The sequence below is a fragment of the Oncorhynchus gorbuscha genome, linkage group LG19, assembly GCF_021184085.1.
Source record: "Oncorhynchus gorbuscha isolate QuinsamMale2020 ecotype Even-year linkage group LG19, OgorEven_v1.0, whole genome shotgun sequence".
Taxonomy (NCBI): Eukaryota; Metazoa; Chordata; class Actinopteri; order Salmoniformes; family Salmonidae; genus Oncorhynchus; species Oncorhynchus gorbuscha.
This window is the reverse complement of record NC_060191.1, coordinates 66,422,564-66,441,643: the sequence shown is the minus strand read 5'-3', so window position 1 is coordinate 66,441,643 and position 19,080 is coordinate 66,422,564. Positions and strand designations below refer to the sequence as shown.

The 19,080-nt window shown below is 45.3% G+C and overlaps 1 protein-coding gene across 2 annotated transcripts in view; it reads right to left on the bottom strand.

The window, feature by feature from the left end:
• pdgfd (platelet derived growth factor d) overlaps positions 1-19,080 on the bottom strand; it is a 98,791-nt gene that overhangs the window by 20,366 nt on the left and 59,345 nt on the right. For both annotated transcript variants that reach the window (XM_046316519.1, XM_046316518.1), the window contains exons 2-5: positions 15,954-16,143; positions 15,287-15,464; positions 4,678-4,731; positions 2,672-2,879 (exon numbers count right to left, since the gene is read on the bottom strand). In XM_046316519.1, coding sequence (XP_046172475.1) covers positions 2,672-2,879; positions 4,678-4,731; positions 15,287-15,464; positions 15,954-16,143 — 630 coding nt within the window. The remainder of the gene's footprint in view (positions 1-2,671; positions 2,880-4,677; positions 4,732-15,286; positions 15,465-15,953; positions 16,144-19,080) is intronic.

The following is a 19,080-nucleotide window of genomic DNA, read 5'->3' as shown; positions in this document are numbered from 1 at the left end:
GTCTGGTGAACACAGTTTCAGTGTTGTGATGTGTCTGGTCCAGTCTGTTTAACACAGTCTCAGTGTTGTGATGTGTCTGGTCCAGTCTGTTTAACACAGTCTCAGTGTTGTGATGTGTCTGGTCCAGTCTGTTTAACACAGTCTCAGTGGTGTGATGTGTCTGGTCCAGTCTGTTTAACACAGTCTCAGTGGTGTGATGTGTCTGGTCCAGTCTGTTTAACACAGTCTCAGTGGTGTGATGTGTCTGGTCCAGTCTGTTTAACACAGTCTCAGTGGTGTGATGTGTCTGGTCCAGTCTGTTTAACACAGTCTCAGTGGTGTGATGTGTCTGGTCCAGTCTGTTTAACACAGTCTCAGTGTTGTGATGTGTCTGGTCCAGTCTGTTTAACACAGTCTCAGTGTTGTGATGTGTCTGGTCCAGTCTGTTTAACACAGTCTCAGTGGTGTGATGTGTCTGGTCCAGTCTGTTTAACACAGTCTCAGTGGTGTGATGTGTCTGGTCCAGTCTGTTTAACACAGTCTCAGTGGTGTGATGTGTCTGGTCCAGTCTGTTTAACACAGTCTCAGTGGTGTGATGTGTCTGGTCCAGTCTGTTTAACACAGTCTCAGTGTTGTGATGTGTCTGGTCCAGTCTGTTTAACACAGTCTCAGTGGTGTGATGTGTCTGGTCCAGTCTGGTGAACACAGTCTCAGTGGTGTGATGTGTCTGGTCCAGTCTGTTTAACACAGTCTCAGTGTTGTGATGTGTCTGGTCCAGTCTGTTTAACACAGTCTCAGTGGTGTGATGTGTCTGGTCCAGTCTGGTGAACACAGTCTCAGTGGTGTGATGTGTCTGGTCCAGTCTGGTGAACACAGTCTCAGTGTTGTGATGTGTCTGGTCCAGTCTGTTTAACACAGTCTCAGTGTTGTGATGTGTCTGGTCCAGTCTCAGAGTCACTGTGTATTTTCTGAGAGGGAGGAAAGAGACACTCTCACCAATTAAAGCAAGCAGCAACAGAAACACAACGTCTCACACCTTCCCCTCCACCACACTCACCCCCCTCCCATCCTCTCCCTCCACCACACTCACCCCCCTCCCATCTTCTCCCTCCACCACACTCACCCCCTCCCATCCTCTCCCTCCACCACACTCACCCCCTCCCATCCTCTCCCTCCACCACACTCACCCCCCCTCCCATCCTCTCCCTCCACCACACTCACCCCCTCCCATCCTCTCCCTCCACCACACTCACCCCCTCCCATCCTCTCCCTCCACCACACTCACCCCCTCCCATCCTCTCCCTCCACCACACTCACCCCCTCCCATCCTCTCCCTCCACCACCTCACCCCCTCCCATCTTCTCCCTCCACCACACTCACCCCCTCCCATCCTCTCCCTCCACCACACTCACCCCCTCCCATCCTCTCCCTCCACCACACTCACCCCCTCCCATCCTCTCCCTCCACCACACTCACCCCCTCCCATCCTCTCCCTCCACCACACTCACCCCCTCCCATCCTCTCCCTCCACCACACTCACCCCCTCCCATCCTCTCCCTCCACCACACTCACCCCCTCCCATCCTCTCCCTCCACCACACTCACCCCCTCCCATCCTCTCCCTCCACCACACTCACCCCCTCCCATCCTCTCCCTCCACCACACTCACCCCCTCCCATCCTCTCCCTCCACCACACTCACCCCCTCCCATCCTCTCCCTCCACCACACTCACCCCCTCCCATCCTCTCCCTCCACCACTCACCCCCCTCCCATCCTCTCCCTCCACCACACTAACCCCCTCCCATCCTCTCCCTCCACCACACTCACCCCCTCCCATCCTCTCCCTCCACCACACTCACCCCCTCTCATCCTCTCCCTCCACCACACTCACCCCCTCCCATCCTCTCCCTCCACCACACTCACTCACCCCACTTCCAACATCACACACTTTCCCTCCACCACACAAACACACTTTCCCCTCCACCCACACTCACCCTACTTCCAACATCACACACTTTCCCCTCCAGAACAGACTCACCCCACTCCCAACCTCACACACCTTCCCCTCCAGAACACACTCACTCTACTCCCAACCTCACACACCTTCCCCTCCACCACACACTCACCCTACTTCCAACCTCACACACCTTCCCCTCCACCAGAACAGACCTTCCCCTCACTCACACCTTCCCCACCATACACTCACACCTTCCCCTCCACCACACACTCACACCTTCCCCTCCACCACACACTCACACCTTCCCCTCCACCACACACTCACACCTTCCCCTCCACCACACACTCACACCTTCCCCTCCACCACACACTCACACCTTCCCCTCCACCACACACTCACACCTTCCCCTCCACCACACACTCACTCTACTCCCAACCTCACACACGCTGGGCGTCAAGCCCCAGTCTCTCTATAAGAGCTGGGAGAATATTGAACTTCTCTCATTTCCACCAGGGTCACCTTGAAAGTTTTCTACTGGCTGACTAACAAACTCACACACAGTCTTGGTGTGAGGGAAGGAGGAAGGCTGAAGTATTTGCTATCAAGGTCTCCCTTCACTGAAGAACAGACCACAATATGTTCTCGTTTGAAATTACTTTTCTTTTGTGTGTGTGTGTGTGTGTGTGTGTTTGCCTGTGTGTGTGCGTGTGTGTGTGTGCCTGTGTATGTTATTACTCTTGTTCTGTCTGTTGTGCTGGTAGGCCCGGGGTCTGTACATTGCTGTCTCTCTGTACAAGCTGTCCAGGTCCTGTCTCCAGCTGTCAGGGTTGAGGTGGCGGAGGAGCTGCTCCACTGTGTTGAAGGCTGCTATGGTCTGGTCCAACGCTGCTGCTGTCAGAGGAACATCAGTCACCACTGGGGCCAACAGCGACGGAGCATCATCCTGGAGGAGGGAGGCCAGAAGTTTGGAGCGGGTATTTAAGGTCCTCTTTAGTCTTTTTGAGAGTTCTAGTGTGTGTGTGTGTGTGTGTGTGTGTGTGTGTGTGTGTGTGTGTGTGTGTGTGTGTGTGTGTGTGTGTGTAAACGTGACATAAATGTGTGTCTGTCTATGGACTGACCTGCCCTCTGAACTGTGACCGTGACCTTTAAATCAGCCTAATGCCGGGGCACTAGAGCTCTCTATCTCCATGCTGGGACAAGCAATTTATCCCACTTCTGATCAGGAGGGTTAGAGGGTCTGACTCAGGGGTCTGAGGCTCCAGGGGCCTTAACTTCTTCGATATAGGGGGCGCTCTTTGAATTTTTGGATGAAAAACATTCCCGTTTTAAACAAGATATTTTGTCACGAAAAGATGCTCAACTATGCATATAATTGACAGCTTTGGAAAGAAAACACTGACGTTTCCAAAACTGCAAAGATATTGTCTGTGAGTACCACAGAACTGATGTTACAGAAAAAAACAGATAAAAATACAATCAGGAAGTGCCGCATTTTTTAAAACCGCCTCATGGCAATGACTCCTTATATGGCTGTGGAGGAGCTAGGAGTCAGCTTACCTTTTCAACGTTTTCCCCAAGGTGTCTGCAGCATTGTGACGTATTTGTAGGCATACCATTGAAAGATTGACCCTAAGAGACTACATTTACCAGGTGGTCGCTTGGTGTCCTCCATTGCAATTATTGCGTAATCTCCAGCTGCAAGTACTTTTCCGTTTGCTACTGAGGAGAAACCCAACTGCCACAAAGGATTTATCATCGAATAGATATGTGAAAAACACCTTGAGGATGATTCTAAACAATGTTTGCTATGTTTCTGTCAATATTATGCAGTTAATAATGAAAAAAGTTTGGGGTTGTAGTGAATGAAATTTCGTTTTTTTTTTTTTTTTAGCCAAAAGTGATGAAAAAAACGGAGCGATTTCTCCTACACAAATAATATTTATTTGAAAAAAATGAACATTTGCTATCTAACTGAGAGTCTCTTCATTGAAAACATCCGAAGTTCTTCAAAGGTAAATTATTTTATTTGAATGCTTTTCTTGTTTTTGTGAAAATGTTGCCTGCTGAATGCTAGGCTTAACGCTTTGCTAGGCTATCAATACTCTTACACAAATGCTTGTGTCGCTTTGGTTGAAAAGCATATTTTGAAAATCTGAGATGACAATGTTGTTAACAAAAGGCTATAAGCTTGTGTTTCAATATATTTATTTCATTTCATTTGCGATTTTCATTAATAGAAAAAGTTGCGTTATGCTAATGCATTATAGTTTAAGTATTTTTCTGTCAATTTCTCAGCCAAGCAGGATGAACAAATGTGACGTTTTTCGCCTACAAAAATATTATTTTTGGAAAAAATGAACATTTGCTATCTAACTGGGAGTCTCCTGAGTGAAAGCTTCTGAAGTTCTTCAAAGGTAAATGATTTAATTTGGTTGCTTTTCTTATTTTTGTGAAAATGTTGCCTGCTGCCAGCACAGCCTAGCATAGCATTATGCCATGCTAAACTTACTAAGGCTAAGCTTGTGTTTGAATATATTTATTTCATTTCATTTGCGATTTTCATGAAATGGATACGTTGCGTTATGGTAATGTGCTGTAAGAGTGTGTGTGTGTGTGTGTGTGTGTGTGTGTGTGTGTGTGTGTGTGTGTGTGTGTGTGTGTGTGTGTGTGTGTGTGTGTGTGTGTGTGTGTGTGTGTGTGTGTGTGTGTGTGTGTGTGTGTGTGTGTGCTGTCTCACTCACCATCTGGGTCACAGCTTCCCAGTTCGTCTTGGATGCTGTAGGAAGAGAATTATCCTGGAGGAAGGAAGGAGAAGGAGAATGAAGGAGTGGTATTTGGAAGGAAGGAAGGAGAGAGAATGAAGGAGTGGTATTTGGAAGGAAGGAGAGAGAATGAAGGAGTGGTATTTGGAAGGAAGGAGAGAGAGATAATGAAGGAGTGGTATTTGGAAGGAAGGAGAGAGAGAGAATGAAGGAGTGGTATTTGGAAGGAAGGAGAGAGATAATGAAGGAGTGGTATTTGGAAGGAAGGAGAGAATTAAGGAATGGTATTTGGAAGGAAGGAGAGAGATTATTAAGGAGTAGTATTTGGAAGGAATGTGAGAGAGATCATTAAGGAGTGGAATTTGAAAGGAAGGAGAGAGATATAGCATGAAGGAGTGGTATTTGGAAAGGAGGAGAGAGAGATCATTAAGGAGTGGTATTTGGAAGGAAGGAGAGAGATCATTAAGGAGTGGTATTTGGAAGGAGAGAGAGAGAATGAAGGAGTGGTATTTGGAAGGAGAGAGAGAAGGAAGGAGTGGTATTTGGAAGGAGAGAGAGAATGAAGGAGTGGTATTTGGAAGGAAGAGAGAGAGAATGAAGGAGTGGTATTTGGAAGGAATGTGAGAGAGAGAGATCATTAAGGAGTGGTATCTGGAAGGAAGGAGAGAGAGATAATGAGGGAGTGGTATTTGGAAGGAAGGAGAGAGAGAATGAAGGAGTGGTATTTGGAAGGAAGGAGAGAGAGAGAGAATGAAGGAGTGGTATTTGGAAGGATGTAGAGAGAGAGAATGAAGGAGGGGTATTTGGAAGGAAGAGAGAGAGAGAGAATGAAGGAGGGGTATTTGGGTTATTCTGGTAACTCCTGTCAGAACATCAGGATAATCCCTGGTGGAATCCCAGGTGGTGGGATCAGGAACTGGTCAGAACACGACTGTCTGTGGTCAGCATCCATCTGTTTCACATTGTGTTAATAGGAGTTTGCAACAGAGCTGCTGAAAAGAGTTCACAGACAGCATTCCTATTCTCTTCAGATAGATGAGGTGCTATAGGTAGAGGAGAGCCACTACCCACAACTGGTTGTGAAAGGTGACTTGTGAACACACCCCGTGCTGATATGCAACTGCGGCTGGTTGATCTGTGTGATGGCGCTGTGTGATGGCGCTGTGTGATGGCACTGTGTGATGGCACTGTGCTCTCCTAAAAACACACGCAGCAGTTCTAGGAGCGGTCATCACAGACACTGTTAACTGGTTTACCTTAAAAACTCTGTTAAATTAAGTTCAAAGTGACTCTATACATCTACATAGCATGCAGTCTGAACCCACTTCAATGTCTATGTGCACTGTGTGTCTGTGTTCATGTTATGTATGAGTCTGCATAGGTGTGTGTGTGTGTGTGTGTCTGATACTGTATTTGTGCATGCTATGTGTGTGTGTGTATCTATATTATGTTTGATCCTTTGTGTGTGTGTGTGTGTGTGTGTGTGTGTGTGTGTGTGTGTGTGTGTGTGTGTGTGTGTGTGTGTGTGTGTGTGTGTGTGTGTGTGTGTGTGTGTGTGTGTGTGTGTGTGTGTGTGTGTGTGTGTGTGTGTGTGATACGTAAATCAGAGATGACTTCCAAGCTTAGTGACTAATCTTTTGTTTTATAGCTTCTGTGTTTCTCGCATGCAACCCACAGATACACACTGTGCAGAGACCCCTGTGACCTCATACACAGCTGGGGTAGTGAGTGTGTGGACTTCCCTCTTTGTTATGAGTCTTATACATTAGTATTGTATGTATTGTGTGTGTGTGTGTGTTTGGCCACTGCAGCAGCCCCAAATGTGTATCAGAGTGAGCATCTGACCTTATTAGGCAGTCAGATTCAGTAAACTGTCCCACAGTTCTGTGCTTCAGAGGAGAATGCAGGGACAGCTGGGTTAAGGCCACATGCACTTGCACACACCTGGGACTTTTAATAGGAATAACAGTTTACAGTGCCATTAGAGAGTAAACCAACAGGGACATGAAGCCACGGCTTCCTAAATGGTAGCTGGAGAGTCGTGGCAGACAAGACTAGGTCCTTCTGGGTAGAAAAGGTTTCAGATGGTCAAAGGGTAAGAAGGGTTTGGGAAGCGGTGCTTTTGTGTGTTTGGCTATGCTGGATGAAGTGATATGACATGCTATTCTATAAAATCCTTTCTCCGTATTTAATATGACCTATTTGAGCTAATCATGTAAATGTAATTAACTAGAGAGTCGGGCACCACAAAATAATATTTATTGAGCTGTTATCTTCCGAATAAACTCTAAAAGACCTAGTAATATTTTACGTCAATATTAATCGTCACCTTAATTTAGTCTCATCTGAAAGTTGTAAATACCTGGTGATCTTCACAAACCCTGGCTAACAAGTTGAATCAGCAATACAAAATTGGGTTTAATTATGTATTTACTAAATACCTAACAATCACACAGAATTACACATACACATAATTAAATCATAACTTGATTACAAATTACGCCATAAAGGAAAATGTCCTTAGCGGGCAGAACAGATATGACAGCTGGTTACACAAAAGAAAAGGGGCTGGGTTTGAGTGAAGGAGCGGGAAGACTGAGGGAAGACTGAGGGACAAAGAGAGAAGCTGTGCTATTGTAAATACAGTATCTTATGCATTCTAAATTACCGCCCATTTGGAAAAGGAAAATGCAATAAATATTTACTCTGAGTTGCGCTTTGGTAGGTTGATGGTAGATGGAAGGCAGTGTTGCCAAACCGAGTCCTTTGAAGAATGTCTCTGGTGGTCAATTGAATACGTTGTAGTAACGTCGTTGTGTGGTAGACTGGATACTCTGTCTGTTCTTTCCTAGCCCGCGTTTGCAGCTGCTGTTGCTAACTCAACGGCTAGGAGGTACCACTTCTGTAGTGAATAAGAGTTCAAAGTTCATACCATTCGCAACCAAAGCTCACGCTGAGGTTGGCTTAGTTCTGTTGTTGACATGTTAGTCCTTTTAACGCAGAGGCTGCAGACCTCACTTACTTGGAACAGGAGGTTACATTTTCGTCAAGGCTTTATATATTGGAGCGAGAAGGGTGTGTTTAAAAGTTTTATAACCCATGTCTCTTCACAGGGGCGGGCCACTGATTGAGCAGAGCCCTGAACCCAAATCTCTCATTTGGAAGCTAAAATTACATTTAATCTCTTCACCAATATTTTTATATTCAAACATTTATATTGAACAACAATTCCATGTGAATCTGTTAACTCTGATGTGTAGACTTTCCACTGTAGAGTTTATGTCATCATATCATTGAGGAGAATGTCTCAGATGACAACCGAACTGACATATTCATTAAGTTCAATTGGTCGGATTACCAGAATATAGTTAATTTCCCCCCACCTTCTGATGTTTCCAGAATCTCTATATTAACCAAGGGGTTTTCAAATTTCACGTCAGTAGGGTAGAGAGAGCAAAAAGGACGGAAGAGGTATTTATGACTCATAAACCTACCCCCAGGCCAACGTCATGACACCATTATTGCCTTGTGTTTCTTTAGTATGTTTACATGCACCTGCTACTGATAATATGTTTGTAATCATCCTCTTAGACATGTTATTTCTGGAGGAGATTAAGATGATTTTGGTGTTGTTTTGCCACAGGGAATATCTGTTGATGTATTTATGGGAAAACCTCAGTGGGTCTCAGAATAGCTGCAATGCCTGGCAACATCTGGATCATATTTCTGCCTGGATGGATCTTGTTCTGAGGAACTCCACTAAGCCTGAATCACTGGTTCTCAAACTTTTTATAGTCCCGTACCCCTTCAAACATTCAACCTCCAGCTGTGTAACCCCTCTAGCACCAGGGTCAGCGCACTCTCAAATGTTGTTTTTGCCATCATTATAAGTCTGCCACACACATGCTCTACGATACATTTATTAAACATAAGAATGAGTTTGAGTTTGTCACAACCTGGCTTGTGGGAAGTGACAAAGAGCTCTTATAGGACCAGGGCACAGATAATAATAATCAGTCATGTTGCTCTTTATTTAGCCATCTTACATATAAAACCTTATTTGTTCATTGGAAATAGTGAATATCTCACCGCAGGTTAATGAGAAGGGTGTGCTTGAGAGGATGCACATAACTCTGCATAACTCTGTTGGGTTGTATTGGAGAGAGTCTCCATTTTACATCTTTTTCCACACACAGTCTGTGCCTGTATTTAGTTTTCATGCTAGTGAGGGCTGAGAATCCACTCTCACATAGATACGGTTGCAAAGGGCATCAGTGTCTTAACAGCGCGATTTGCCAAGGCACAGTCCACTTTTTTTGTGTGTTTTTTTTGTTGAATTTTACCCCCTTTTCTTCCCAATTTCGTGGTATCCAATTGTTAGTAGTTACTATCTGGTCTCATCGCTACAACTCCCGTACGGGCTCGAGAGAGAGACGAAGGTCGAAAGCCATGCGTCCTCCGAAACACAACCCAACCAAGCCGCACTGCTTCTTAACACAGAGCGCATCCAACCCGGAAGCCAGCCGCACCAATGTGTCGGAGGAAACACCGTGCACCTGGCGACCTTGGTTAGTGTGCACTGCGCCCGGCCCGCCACAGGAGTCGCTAGTGCGCGATGAGACAAGGATATCCCTACCGGCCAAACCCTCCCTATCCCGGACGACGCTAGGCCAATTGTGCGTCGTCCCACGGACCTCCCGGTCACAACAGAGCCTGGGCGAGAACCCAGAGTCTCTGGTGGCACAGCGATGCAGTGTTAGTGGTGCCACCCGGGAGGCCGGCACAGTCTACTTTTATGGTTTCTAGCAGTGGCTTCAGATTAAATTCAATTTTCACAGAACCGCTTGTTGCAATTTCGATGAGGTTCTCTTGTTCAGATATCGGTAAGTGGACTGGAGGCAGGGCATGAAAGGGATAATTAATCCAGTTGTTTGTGTCATCCATTTCGGGAACGTACCTGCGTAATTGTGCACCCAACTCACTCACTAAATCACATTTGACATTGTCTGTAAGCTTGAGTTCATTTGCACATAACAAAAATCATACAATGATTTATTTGTTATCCTTGCTAATGCAGACAGAGAAGAGCTCCAATTTCTTAATCAGAGTCTCAATTTTGTCCAGCACATTGAATATAGTTGTTCAGGCGAGAAAAAACATCACCCAGATAGGCCAGTCGTGTGAGAAACTCATCATGCAGGCAGTCAGACAAGTGAAAATTATGGTCATCAAAACAAACTTTAAACTGGTCTCTCAATTTAAAAAACGTGTCAATACTTTGCCCCTTAATAACCAACGCACTTCTGTATGTTGTAAAAGCGTTGTCATGGTCGCTGCCTATATCATTGGATAGCGCAGAAAATACAGGAGGAGTTCAGGGGCCTTGCTTTAACAAAGTGAACCATTTTCACCGTAGTGTCCAAAACGTCTTTCAAGCTGTCAGGTCTTTCAAGCTGTCAGGATGCTGCAGTGTACCCAAGTGGCGTTGGGAGCAACTGCTTGCACACACGTTACCAGTCCACTATGTCTCCCTGTCATGGCTTTTGCACCATCAGTACAGAGACCAGCATGAGAAGCAGCTACGTTTGGCTACATATGGACCGTGAGTGTAACGGTTAATGTGATTGGGTGTGAATTATTTGACGAGGCTGCTTGTATTTGACAATGTGCTGTTATTTCACTGAACACTAGATGGTTTCATTAGATTTGTCAGTGAAACGAAGCTACTCAGGCAAGAAAAAATAACTTTGGTTGGAAAATATAAATGTACTGTTTTAAAATGTGAAAAAAAGAGAAAAAAATAAATACAGAATAAGAATAATAATCACATTTTTATTTGGCGTACCCCTGGGGGTTCACATACCCCAGTTTGGGAATACATGTTCTAGAGGATTCATTTTGTTTAGAAAATTAAGAACAGCACTACAGCATTCAGTCAGAGCCATGGTCATGTTACATCGCGTTGTTGTGCTTGTGTGTGTATCGGGGGGGGGGGTCGGGTTAAAGCTCAAGACCCATTTCCATCACATATGGACTAATAAACTATATGTTATCTTATCATATTGTGGTTGTGTTATAGGTTTTTTTTTTGGTTGTGTAATGGTTGTATTGTGGTTGTGTAATGGTTGTGTAATGGTTGTATTGTGGTTGTGTTATGGTCGATATTTTGGTTATGTAATGATTCTATTGTGGTTGTGATGACGAATGACTGATAGTCTAGTTCCTGCTTGTTCTCACACTCTACATTGTGTTTCTCTCCATCTCTGTAATTGTTTTTATCTCCACTCAGACCCTCTCATAACGCTCGCTCTCCTCACCCCTCTCTTTGTTTTGAAGGAGTTATCGGCTGTCAGCATGATAGGATCTGAGACACCTGTTCTACCTTTCTCTCCCTTCCCTCTCTTTCTCTCTCTTCCTCTCCTCCTCCCTCCATCTTATCTATACAACAGGGCACAACAAATTAGAGCTGTTAAATGAAGCCTCTCACAGCCCTAGAGGTGGTAGAGGGGTAAGTATGAGGGTACTGGGAGGCCAATCTTACAGCAGCTTCCCTGTCTGGGTAAGTATGAGGGTACTGGGAGGCCAATCTTACAGCAGCTTCCCTGTCTGGGTAAGTGTATGTGTACTGGGAGGCCAATCTAATGGCAGCGTCCCTGTCTGGGTAAGTGTATGTGTACTGGGAGGCCAATCTAACAGCGGCTTCACTGTCTGGGTAAGTGTGAGGGTTCTGGGAGGCCAATCTAATGGCAGCTTCCCTGTCTGGGTAAGTGTGAGGGTACTGGGAGGCCAATCTAATGGCAGTTTCCCTGTCTGGGTAAGTGTGAGGGTACTGGGAGGCCAATCTAATGGCAGCGTCCCTGTCTGGGTAAGTGTATGTGTACTGGGAGGCCAATCTAACAGCGGCTTCACTGTCTGGGTAAGTGTGAGGGTTCTGGGAGGCCAATCTAATGGCAGCTTCCCTGTCTGGATAAGTGTGAGGGTACTGGGAGGCCAATCTAATGGCAGTTTCCCTGTCTGGGTAAGTGTGAGGGTACTGGGAGGCCAATCTAATGGCAGTTTCCCTGTCTGGGTAAGTGTGAGGGTACTGGGAGGCCAATCTAATGGCAGTTTCCCTGTCTGGGTAAGTGTGAGGGTACTGGGAGGCCAATCTAATGGCAGTTTCCCTGTCTGGGTAAGTGTGAGGGTACTGGGAGGCCAATCTAATGGCAGATTACCAACAACGACGAGACGGCCTACAGGGAGGAGGTGAGGGCCCTTGGAGTGTGGTGTCAGGAAAATAACCTCACACTCAACGTCAACAAAACTAAGGAGATGCTTCCCTGTCTGGGTAAGTGTATGTGTACTGGGAGGCCAATCTAACAGCAGCTTCCCTGTCTGGGTAAGTGTATGTGTACTGGGAGGCCAATCTAACAGCGGCTTCCCTGTCTGGGTAAGTATGAGGGTACTGGGAGGCCAATCTTACAGCAGCTTCCCTGTCTGGGTATGTGTGAGGGTACTGGGAGGCCAATCTAACGGCAGCTTCCCTGTCTGGGTAAGTGTGAGGGTACTGGGAGGCCAATCTAATGGCAGCTTCCATGTCTGGGTAAGTGTATGTGTACTGGGAGGCCAATCTAACAGCAGCTTCCCTGTCTGGGTAAGTGTATGTGTACTGGGCGGCCAATCTAACGGCAGCTTCCCTGTCTGGGAAAGTTTGAGGGTACTGGGAGGCCAATCTAATGGCAGCTTCCCTGTCTGGGTAAGTGTATGTGTACTGGGAGGCCAATCTAATGGCAGCTTCCCTGTCTGGGTAAGTGTGAGGGTACTGGGAGGCCAATCTAATGGCAGCTTCCCTGTCTGGGTAAGTGTATGTGTACTGGGAGGCCAATCTAATGGCAGCTTCCCTGTCTGGGTAAGTGTATGTGTACTGGGAGGCCAATCTAACGGCAGCTTCCCTGTCTGGGTAAGTGTGAGGGTACTGGGAGGCCAATCTAATGGCAGCTTCCCTGTCTGGGTAAGTGTATGTGTACTGGGAGGCCAATCTAATGGCAGCTTCCCTGTCTGGGTAAGTGTGAGGGTACTGGGAGGCCAATCTAATGGCAGCTTCCCTGTCTGGGTAAGTGTATGTGTACTGGGAGGCCAATCTAATGGCAGCTTCCCTGTCTGGGTAAGTGTATGTGTACTGGGAGGCCAATCTAATGGCAGCTTCCCTGTCTGGGTAAGTGTATGTGTACTGGGAGGCCAATCTAATGGCAGCTTCCCTGTCTGGGTAAGTGTGAGGGTACTGGGAGGCCAATCTAATGGCAGCTTCCCTGTCTGGGTAAGTGTATGTGTACTGGGAGGCCAATCTAATGGCAGCTTCCCTGTCTGGGTAAGTGTATGTGTACTGGGAGGCCAATCTAATGGCAGCTTCCCTGTCTGGGTAAGTGTATGAGTGTACTGGGAGGCCAATCTAATGGCAGCTTCCCTGTCTGGGAAATGTGCTGGTTTCACACAATCACAACCAAACACGTACACACGGGATGTAACTGGTGACTCGTTTCAGGAAACTAGGCGTATTTCGCACGTCACTACTTCACAGGAGAGGCCATTTGAAAGTAAACATTTTTTGAGGCAGAAATGCCTTCTGGAACTTCAAGTGTCTTTACAAACGCGTATGCCATCTGTAAATACCAAGATTTTAAAATAAATAAATAAATATATAATATTAAAAAAATATATATAAAAATGTAATATAAATATAAATATAATATAAATATATATATATAACCAGCCTAGTTGATTTAGCCACAGAAAAAGACTAGCCATGATTGGCTGACATAATGGATGGGCTTGACATGCAGAGAGATGCGTTTGGGTTGGTCAGCCATGTAGAATGCTTCTGTATAACATGAGCTGCTCAGTATGTGTAGGTCATCCTTTCTAAATCAACTTCTTCAAAATATATTCCCAAAGAACGGTAAAAAAAGTGTTGCTAATGCTCTCCACTTTCTGGAGAACGATTGGGCCTTGTTATCTCTATCTGACGAATTAGACAACAAGGAAATCCCTAATTTAGGTAAAAACATTGTCATTGAACCAGACATTGTAGAGTCTTCTGAAACAGCCATCAACAGTGCTGTTGTCAAGGAAGAAGTTGACTGAGTTTTGAAATCAGTGGAATCAGAGATTGATAGGAGATGGAGAACATTCTGGCGTTTTGAAATCAGTGGAATGCCCGGTGGAAGCAGAGTATGATAGGAGATGGAGAACATTCTGGCGTTTTGAAATCAGTGGAATGCCCGGTGGAAGCAGAGTATGATAGGAGATGGAGAACATTCTGGCGTTTTGAAATCAGTGGAATGCCCGGTGGAAGCAGAGTATGATAGGAGATGGAGAACATTCTGGCGTTTGATTGCAAACATGCAGAGGGGGTCAAAGAGAGAACACAGAGAAGGCTGTTGTATAAAACACCTGTCTCCGGATTACATCTTCAAACTAATGGTAACCATGGCATCCGTGACAGAGAAGGAGAAGGGTTCATCCATGTATACAGGTAAGAGACTCAACCTACCTACATTTTCAGATATGATATAATTCTATTTCTGTCAGAAAGTTGTTTTCATTGCAATTTAAAGCGTACTGTTAGCTAGCTAGCTAATGTTAGCTGGCAGGTTCGCTAGCTAACGTTAGATATATGATCTGTGTAGTAATATTATTTGTATCTCAGAAAGCCATTTGTATTGCTAGTTATAGCCTAATGTTAACCTTAGTGTATAATATACCATTTTCTAGCTCGGAGTCTCCAATTCAGATTTTGCCCAGGACACACACAGTAGTCAGTTACACACAAGGGCAGAGGGATGAAAAAGAACATGGACGAAGACGACGATGCACTGTGGAGAAGGGATAACAACGGGCATGTACTGTATATGCCTACCTCTCCAGGCGAGAGGGGTGGAGGGAGACAGAGAGAGACACTTCCAGAATCATTCAGGATGGAGAGGAGTGTAGAGTGTTATAGCATAATGTGTGTTTATAGTAAAATGCTTTAGAGGGTGGAATAAAAACCTCTGTCTCTTTAGTGATCATAATGTGTGTTTATAGTAAAATGCTTTAGAGGGTGGAATAAAAACCTCTGTCTCTTTAGTGATCATAATGTGTCTGAAAGCCAAGGGAACATCTAAATCTCCTTCCACTATTTAACTACTGATGTTGTGACAAATCTAATCTTCTTATCCAGACTGGGCTTTTTAAAGAGCACATACTCAGCCTCCCTCCCTCCCTCCCTCCCCCTCCCTCTCCCTCCACCCCTCCCTCTCCCTCCACCCCTCTCTCTCCCTCCACCCCTCCCTCTCCCTCCACCCCTCCCTCTCCCTCCACCCCTCCCTCTCCCTCCTCTTTAATCAAGTTAGAGATCTTACAAAGGAAACATACGTTAATGGGTTTAGTCATCTCTTAATTCCCACAGCTAGTTACCTCAGGAAGGATTTTGGCAGCACCGTACTTGAACCCTCTGTCACACAGACTACATTAGACTGTCATAAGGATGGCATGAGAGATTCATTGGCCGTTATAACACCAGCACCATCTCTGTGGAATGAGATGCAGTCACATCCTGGTGTTCACTCACCAGTAGAGAGTAGTTGAGTTTGAAGCCAGGCTTGGCCACGAAGTAGTCGTCTGACTTGAAGGTGACTTTGAGGGTGTTTGTTTTGGAGGTGAGGCGTGGGGGGACTCTCTGACCACACCATCTCCCCCAGACAATAGTACTGGTCTCTGAGATGTCCTCCACCTCCACAAAGTCATACCTGGGAGGGAAGGGGGAGAGAAGAGGGTCACTAACCTGTCAATCAATGGATTTAATGAATTAATCAATCAATTAATCATCACTGTTCAGTAGAAAATGGTTCATTGTTGAAGAGCCAATCCCCAGAGTCACCTCCCTATTTTTCTTTTCTCTTTATCTTTCCTCATCTCTCCCGCTCTCTGTTTCTCTCTCTTGTCTAAAATGCTTACGAAGACAGCTGCCTTTGGTTTGGGGATTAAAAGTCAATTCACTCTTCTCACCCTCAAGGACATATTCTTCATTACTACAAAGAAGGTAACCTTCATCCATCCCTCCATCCCCCTTTCATCCATTCCTCCTTTCTTTAGACTCTGTAGATGTCGATACCCCCCATCAGAGGGATGCCAGCCTTCTCCCTCTCCCCTTTCATCCGTTACAAACTCAGCCAACTTTCTCTCTCCTTGGAGCTTCAATCGTTCTCTACCTCTCTATCCTCTCCTCCCTCTCTCACCTGCAGACATCGTTCTCTGGTTCCTCCAGCGCAAAGTGGGAGTCAAACTCCAGGACGATGCGGGTGTTGTGGGGCGACAGTAGTTTCCATGACAACTGCAGGTTCCGGGGATAGGAGTTCGGGAAGCGGGGGCTCTGGATGGCTCCCCCAGCTGCAGTTACCGTGACGACCTCTTCTTTCCGGTACAAGTCTGTAAGGTGATTGCTGTCTGTTAGCAGTTACAACTGGTATAGGTTAGTGAATTTACTCTCTGGAATAAAACACACACACAGGGACACAGAGAGAGTTACAGAGAGATAAAGATAGAGAGTTAGAGAGAGAGACCGAGTTAGAGACGGAGAGACAGAGAGAGAGACAGCGAGAGAGAGACAGAGAGAGAAAGACAGCGAGAGAGACAGCGAGAGAGACAGCGAGAGAGACAGCGAGAGAGAGACAGAGAGAGAGGGACAGAGAGAGAGACAGCGAGAGAGAGACAGCGAGAGAGAGGGATAGCGAGAGAGAGACAGAGAGAGAGACAGAGAGAGACAGAGAGATAAAGATAGAGAGTTAGAGACGGAGAGACAGCGAGAGAGATAGCGAGAGAGACAGAGAGAGACAGAGAGATAAAGATAGAGAGTTAGAGAGAGAGACAGAGTTAGAGACGGAGAGAGACAGCGAGAGAGACAGAGAGAGATAGCAAGAGCGACAGAGAGAGAGAGATAGCGAGAGAGAGACACAGAGAGATAAAGATAGAGTTAGAGGATTCTCCAATTACATTGGATGAGTTACAGGACAAAATAAAAACCCTCCAACCCAAAAAGGCCTGTGGTGTTGATTGGTATCCTCAATGAAATGATCAAATATACAGACAACAAATTCTAATTGGCTATACTAAAACTCTTTAACATCATCCTTAGCTCTGGCATCTTCCCCAATATTTGGAACCAATGACTGATCAACCCAATCCACAAAAGTGGAGACAAATTTGACCCCAATAAATACCGTGGAATATGCGTCAACAGTAACCTTGGGAAAATCCTCTGCATTATCATTAACAGCAGACTCGTACACTTCCTCAATGAAAACAATGTATTGAGCAAATGTCAAATTGGCTTTTTACCAAATTACCGTGCAACAGACCATGTATTCACCCTGCACACCCTAATTGACAACCAAACAAACCAAAACAAAGGCAAAGTCTTCTCATGCTTTGTTGATTTCAAAAAAGCCTTCGACTCAATTTGGCATGAGGGTCTGCTATACAAACTGATGGAAAGTGGTGTTGGGGGTAAAACATACGACATCATAAAATCCATGTACACAAACAACAAGTGTGCGGTTAAAATTGGCAAAAAACACACAAATTTCTTCACACAGGGTCGTGGGGTTAGACAGGGATGCAGCTTAAGCCCCACCCCCTTCAACATATATATATCAACGAACTGGCGCGGGCACTAGAAAAGTCTGCAGCACCCGGCCTCACCCTACTAGAATCCGAAGTCAAATGTCTGCTGTTTGCTGATGATCTGGTACTTCTGTCACCATCCAAGGAGGGCCTACAGCAGCACCTAGATCTTATGCACAGATTCTGTCAGACCTGGGCCCTGACAGTAAATCTCAGTAAGACCAAATTAATATTAACGGTATTAACGGTATTAATATTAACCATATTAACGGTGTTCCAAAAAAGGTCCAGTCACCAGGACCACAAATACAAATTCCATCTAGACACTGTTGCCCTAGAGCACACAAAAAACTATACATACCTTGCCCTAAACATCAGCGCCACAGGTAACTTCTACAAAGCTGTGAACGATCTGAGAGACAAGGCAAGAAGGGCATTCTATGCCATCAAAAGGAACATAAATTTCAACATACCAATTAGGATCTGGCTAAAAATACTTGAATCAGTCATAGAGCCCATTGCCCTTTCTGGTTGTGAGGTCTGGGGTCCGCTAACCAACCAAGACTTCACAAAATGGGACAAACACCAAATTGAGACTCTGCACGCAGAATTCTGCAAAAATATCCTCCGTGTACAACGTAGAACACCAAATAATGCATGCAGAGTAGAATTAGTCTGATACCCACTAATTATCAAAATCCAGAAAAGAGCTGTTAAATTCTATAACCACCTAAAAGGAAGCGATTCCCAAACCTTCCACAACAAAGCCATCACCTACAGAGAGATGAACCTGGAGAAGAGTCCCCTAAGCAAGCTGGTCCTGGGGCTCTGTTCACAAACACACCCTACAGAGTCCCAGGACAGCAGCACAATTAGACCCAACCAAATCATGAGAAAACAAAAAGATAATTACTTGACACATTGGAAAGAATTAACAAAAAAACAGAGCAAACTAGAATGCTATTTGGCCCTACACAGAGAGTACACAGCGGCAGAATACCTGACCACTGTGACTGACCCAAAATTAAGGAAAGCTTTGACTATGTACAAACTCAGCGAGCATAGTCTTGCTATTGAGAAAGGACGCCGTAGGCAGACATGGCTCTCAAGAGAAGACAGGCTATGTGCTCACTGCCCACAAAATGAGGTGGAAACTGAGCTGCACTTCCTAACCTCCTGCCCAATGTATGACCATATTAGAGAGACATATTTCCCCCAGATTACACAGATCCACAAAGAATTCGAAAACTAATCCAATTTTGAAAAACTCCCATATCTACTGGATGAAATTCCACAGTGTGCCATAACAGCAGCAAGATTTGTGACCTGTTGCCACGAGAAAAGGGCAACCAGTGAAGAACACGCACCATTGTAAATACAACCCATATCTATGCTTATTTATTTTATCTTGTGTCCTTTACCATTTGTACATTGTTAAAACACTGTATATATATATATATATATATATATAATATGACATTTGTAATGTCTTTATTGTTTTGTAACTTCTGTATGTGTGATGTCTACTGTTAATTTTTATTGTTAATTTCACTTTATATATTATCTATCTCACTTGCTTTGGCAATGTTAACATGTTTCCCATGCCAATAAAGCACTTGAATTGAATTGAATTGAGAGAGACCGAGTTAGAGACGGAGAGACAGCGAGAGAGACAGCGAGAGAGACAGCGAGAGAGACAGCAAGAGAGACAGCGAGAGACAGAGAGACAGAGAGAGATAGCGA